The sequence below is a fragment of the Leopardus geoffroyi genome, chromosome X (genome assembly GCF_018350155.1).
Source record: "Leopardus geoffroyi isolate Oge1 chromosome X, O.geoffroyi_Oge1_pat1.0, whole genome shotgun sequence".
NCBI lineage: Eukaryota > Metazoa > Chordata > Mammalia > Carnivora > Felidae > Leopardus > Leopardus geoffroyi.
In genome coordinates, this window is record NC_059343.1 from 56,855,902 (window position 1) to 56,861,901 (window position 6,000).

Sequence of the window (6,000 nt, forward strand, 5' to 3'; positions counted from 1 at the left end):
TCAGTGGTTCTCAATGGGAGATGATTTTGCGTGATCCCCAGGGGACATTTGACAATGGCCAGATATATTTTTTGGTTGTCACAAAAATGGGGGGGATTAATTGACAACTACTGGGTAGCGTCAAGGAATGCTGCTCAATATCCTATTATGCACAGGATAGCCCCCCTCAAAAAAGTATCCAGTCCATGGGTGTTTACCCAAAGAAAATGAAAACAATAATTTGAAAAAGTATATGCATCTGTATGTTTATTGCAGCACTGTTTACAATAGCCAAGGTATAGAAGCAGCTTAAGTGTCTATCGATAGATAAATGGATAAAGAAGACAGGTGTGTGTGTGTGTGTGTGTGTGTGTGTGTGTAATATAAAAGAAAGAAAATAAAAGTCATAAGGGGCACCTGGATGGCTCAGTTGGTTAAGCATCTGACTTCAGCTCAAGTCATGATCTCACAGTTCATGGGTTCAAGCCCCGCGTTGGGCTCTGTGCTGACAGCTCAGAGCCTGGAGCCTGCTTTGGATTCTGTGTCTCCCTCTCTCTGCCCTTCCCCTGCTCATGCTCTGTCTCTCTCTCTCTCTCTCTCTCTCTCTCTCTCTCTCTCTCAAAAATGAATAAATATTAAAAGAATGAGATTGTGCCATTTGAGACAACATGGATGGACCTAGAATGTACTATGCTAAGTGAAATCAGAGTGAGACAAATACCACATCCATTTTCACTTATATGTAGAATATAAAAAACAAAACAAATGAATAAACAAATGAACAGCAATATCAGACCTAGAAATACAGAGAACAAACTGATGGTTGCCACAGCAGAGGGAATGAAGAGACAGGTAAAGTGAGTGAATGGGAGTGGGAGATACAGGCTTCCAGTTGTGGAACGAATAACTCACAGGAATGAAAGGCACAGCACAGGGAGTAAAGTCAATGGTATTATACTAGTGTTGTATGGTGATGGATGGGAACTACAGTTGTGGTGATAGAGCATAGAGTTGTTGAGGTACTAAGTTGTACACCTGAAACTAATGCAACATGGTATGCCAACTATACTTCAATTGAATTAATCAATTAATTAATTATAAAAAATTTTAGAATTGTCCAGTCCAAAGTGTCAGTAGTGTCACTGTTGAAAAACTCTGGGCTTATTGATAGCCAAACAGTATACAGCAGGGAACCTTTCCTAGCTAGGACCCAGTGCCTGGTAGGAATGGGATAGATGAGGAACAGGAAGTATACTGTGGAATGAAACTGCAAAGCAAGGTTTCCAAAAGAAAGGTGGCATCTGCTCCACACCAGGGCTGAAGCTAACAGGACAGAGCATGGATTAACTAGGGCTTGAAAGCACATGTGGTGCCTGGTAAGGCAGATTCCTGTTTATTTAAAATAACCCCTCACATTTGTATCGCACTTTAGAGTTTACAAAACATTTTCATATGCGTCATATTATTTGATGCACGTAACACCCTAATGAGGTAGAGGAAGGATTATTCTGTCCATCTCTTTCTTGAATTTAGAAACTTAACACCATCAGCCAAAGGAATGTTTGCTGAATTGGACAGAAACAAAATTTACCTCACCGTCAGTGACTTCAGACAAGCCAGGATAGCTCCTTGGCTTGACTACAAGAGCAGGGTTGGATGGGATGATTGGTAACGCCCTTTCCAGCTCTGACACAGGAGTAGTTTTGTGATTTTACCAATGAGAAAATTGTAAGTCTTGGAGGCCTGCAGATTAGGGGACTTGGGAGTTTGGACTATGAGATGAGAGATTTTAGGGTAGCATGTAGTGGTCTTGACCCAAACCCTTCTTCTTCTCCACACCCTGGATCCTGGGGATGGGTGGGTGGGCAATTACACTCCTCCTTCATCCCTTTCCTTTGAGGTAGGAAGGGGCTGGTGCCTGGGCTGACACTCTTTCCTCTCCCCACAGGCTGTCTACAAGGCCTGGCTGTGCTCAGAATACTTCAGCGTGACCCAGCAGGAATGCCAGCGCTGGGTGCCCTGCAAGCAATACTGCCTGGAGGTGCAGACCCGGTGCCCCTTTATACTCCCTGACAATGAGGAAATGGTGTACGGAGGGCTTCCTGGCTTTATCTGTACAGGTAAAGGCAGAAAACTGGGAAGGAGGGAGAAGGCCAGGGGCCTAGGGCAGGTACCAGGTTGGGGGTGTGGGAGCAGGGAGGACAACAGGGAAGTCAGATTAGAAGAAGGTTAGTGCCTTGAAGACTTGACAGTGAGGTCCCCAGGTTGGGATAGGGTCAAGAGGAATAGACAGAGCACAGGGGCCATCTCTATCAACAACGTGCCCTGGCCAAGGAGTCATCCCAGAGAAACCGTCTCAGGTCCCTGGGAGAGAAGTGTCCGGAAAGGGTAGGTGCTGAGGGGTCAGGGGAAAGGAGTCTTGGGCAGGGCTACCAGAGCAGTCCCAGCTTTGAAAATCTCCTCTCTAGGAAAGCCATCTGTCCCCTTAGCACCCCACCACACACCTTCCTTATCCATTGGCAGGGTTGCTGGATACTTCGCCAAAGCGGCCGGAAACCAAGTGCTGTGACGTGCAGTGGGTCTCCTGTGAGTCGGAGAAGAAGAAGTTCAAGGAGACTGAGGCCCCCAAAACCCACCACCAGCAATTCCACCACTCCTATTTCCACCACTACCACCAACAGTACCACCACTACCATCCCCGCCATGACCCTCCAGGCCACATCAGCCACAAGCCCTCCATGCTGCCGGTCTCTGGGGGCTCCCGCCTCAGCCCCAGCAGGATCCGGCTGTATGTCCTTGTTCTCATGCTTCTCCATACCATGGTGTCCTTCTCCAGTAGCCAGGGTGGTGGAGGACTGGGGCTGGAGGCACTGCCTACCCTAGATGAGGGCCTGACTCGGGAAGAGTGACAGCAGGGAGGGAGGACAGACCTCCACCACACACTGACAGCAGCTCCAGCCCCCCAGGGGGAGGGGGAGGGGCTCCTCCCATGGGAGGTATAGGACCAGGTGGGGGCGGGGGGAAATGGGGGGCCACACATCACCCCCAGCCTACCCCCACCCCAAAAGCAGCTCCGACAGAATGGCCAGAGGGCCCCAGGGAGCTGCAAAACTCATCCGGGAGTAAAAGGCAGGAGCAGCAGATGCCCCCCCTCAGGTCCCCATCTATGGGGCTTAGCAAAAAAAGGGGGGGAGTGGGGGCTAGAAGTACCCACTCCTGCTGAGAACCCTGACCCCAGGGAAGGAGGCTACTCACCCAGCCTTGGCCCTGCAGGGAATGTTGGGGGGCACAGAGGGGAGAAGCTCTTTCCCCCCTCCACATTCCTTTTGTTGCCACGATCCTTAATTCCCTCCTGCCCATACCCCTACAGGCAATGGCAGACGGTGCAGTGGCCCTCCTCCCACTCCAGTGCACCTTGCCCCATGTGGGGCCACCACAGGGAAGTGCCAGGCTGGGAGATGAGGTGCACACAGTCGCGACTAGGCCGGGGCCCCAGTTAAGCTGTGCCCCACCACTGTAGGCAGTGAGGGGTAGTAATGGGGTACAGAGTGGTGAGAGAGAGTAGAGATAGGGAAGAGGGAGAGGAGAGAACAGGACAGGAGGGGAGAGGAGAGATGAGATGTGGGCAGAGGGTTTAGAGAGATGGCTGAATGGTCTATAGTCACCTGGCTTTGGAAAGAAGGACGATCAGTGTTGAGGCAGGCTCGAGGACACCTCCCCAAATCAGAAAGGGTTGCATAGAGTCCTGTGGGGAAAGAGCACGGGAACCCGGTTGTTGGGCCTCAAAACAGAAGTCTGAGAGCACATGGTCAGACTGCCACTGTCTGAAGGGCCATTATCTTACAGAAGGTGCACATACTTCCAAGGGCCATTCTTGCCCTGGAGATCTTGGCCTTGAGGCCAAAGATGTTTCCATTTCTGATCTCCATAGGGAGGAGGGACTTAAGTCCAAGTGGGTCAGGCCTGGATCCCCATACACACTCATTTTGTCCTAGCCCAGGCCTCCATGAAGGAGAACCTGGTGGCATTTCCCCAGGGCTTTCCAGAGATGAGACTCCCCCATCCCCACCCTGTCCCCATCCCCAGCCTACCAAAGAGTATTCATCCCTTCCCATCCCTGACCCCATGGGTTACTATCTGAACTGTGGAACAACCAAACTCTTCCTCACCCTGTAGAGGGTCCTCTGATCCAGCCACCTCTGCCTGCCCCTTCCTGAAGAAAGGCCAGAGACAGGCTAGGGGACCCACTGAATAAAGATAATGTGCTATTGTCTCTTGACTGAGACATTTGAGTTATTTAGTCAGGCTAGAGGGCTAGACAAGAAAAGAACCATTGAGAGGCCCTTGGAGGCTGTTAGCCTTGTGCTGATCTCCAGAGAGCCGGAGGCTACATCGCCCGGGACCTCTAAAAGCCAAAAGGAGCAGACAAGAAAGGGCACCAGAACTGTGTTCCTGCAATGGGCCAAGTGGCATTCGGTACCAGAAAGGCTTGTGTCCTAGGCTGTGATGCCAATGAGTTAAGGGGACGAGTGGGCCTAGAGCTGCATTAGGTGAAACCAAGAAGTGGTTGGCAGGGGATAGATGGGAGACCTCCTAGTAGAGAGGGAATCATTTAAGGACCTCTGCTGGGTCCCAGAGAGGCTTTGTGAGACCGGGGAGTCCTTCCCTGCTGGTTTTCTCATTTCTCACAGCCTGTTTCCCTCCCCCAACCCCTGTGCCCCACCCACACACTCCCCTGTTTGGACCTCAGCACTTCGGGCCTAGCCACATACCCCATCCCTAGAGTGCTCTTTTCAGCTGGGGAGGGGAAGAGGTGCTGGCTCCTTTCCAGAGACGCTTATGTAGATGTGAGAGACCCTAGGTACAGCCTTCTAACTTCTGCATCCTCAGGAGGGGAAAAGGGACTGGGAAGTAAAGGGGACCTTAGGGCCCCAAAGAACGGACCCTTGGAGACTCCCATCCTCTCTTCCCCCTCACCAAGTGCCCAGGAGACCCCTGGCTCAGACCAGCCCAGGGCCTTGCCCAGTGGCAGGGAAAAGGGGCACCGCACTCCACCTCAAAGTCATTTGACTGTCCCTGTCCACCTCACCACCCAGATCTTCCACCACCCCTCCAGCTGCCCCTGCCCTCCGTCACAGGCAGCAGAGCTGGGCAGCTTTCTTATGCCATTTTCTACACTGTGCTTCATGAGTAGAACTCTCTTGCACTAGTTCCTATGACTGAGTCTCCAAGCTGGATTCCTAGTAGCCCCCCCACCCCAACCATCCCTTCCTCCCTCACCTGGCTATGATTCAGTTGTTCCCCTTCCCCTGCCTCTGTGTTTCGGTGAGAGTCTCTGTATGTGTATTGCTTTCTGTTTTGTTGCATTGTAGAGCAGAGGCCTCTCTGTTCTTGTTTAACCCCATAAAGAAATAAATGGTAAGACTTGATGATAACCCTCCCTTTATGGTTTTGTTCTGTGGAGTCAAGCACTGTGAGAGGAAAAAGTCTGTGTTGGAGAAGGGGTAGGACCAAAGGACATTGACCGTGTGCACTGCTCCTTGTTCAAGTCTCAGAAAAAAAAAAAGAGGAAACTCTGTAACAGGCCATTCAGGTGAGGAATCACAAACTTAAACTTCTGCAGAGATCAGTGAGTGAGGTGAACCACGTTGTCGTGAAGTGCAGACTCCGCAGTTGTGAGCGGTGAGAAAGTCAGGGTACACACAGTCTGCAGGGGCAGCTCAAGCCCAGGGTTGTCTTGTGGGAATGTGGGCCCAATTATGCCTGATCTCATTCTTTTTTTTTTTTTTTTTTTTACATGAAGCCCTCTAATTTCTAAATGTTGGCTCAAGTTTGAAGAAAGCAAACTCATGTGTGAGCTAAACACATCTGCAGGCCCCACCTGGCCTGGGGATTACTAGTTTTCCACATTGGTTCCAGCCTTTGGTTGTTAAGTCTACCAAGTTCATCTCTGCTGCTTTACTAGGCCCATGTACCCAGCACAGAAGTGAAAGGCACTCTAGGAGAGGGGCAGACAGAGCC

General features: G+C 50.8%; 1 protein-coding gene across 1 annotated transcript in view; it reads left to right on the forward strand.

The window, feature by feature from the left end:
• The window catches only part of NALF2 (NALCN channel auxiliary factor 2), a 30,144-nt gene extending 24,730 nt beyond the window's left edge, over window positions 1-5,414 (forward strand). Inside the window, exons 2-3 of the mRNA XM_045472681.1 lie at window positions 1,928-2,099; window positions 2,503-5,414. Of these exons, the coding sequence (XP_045328637.1) occupies window positions 1,928-2,099; window positions 2,503-2,888 (558 nt within the window). The 3' untranslated portion in view covers window positions 2,889-5,414. The remainder of the gene's footprint in view (window positions 1-1,927; window positions 2,100-2,502) is intronic.
• The last annotated feature ends 586 nt before the right edge of the window (window positions 5,415-6,000 follow it).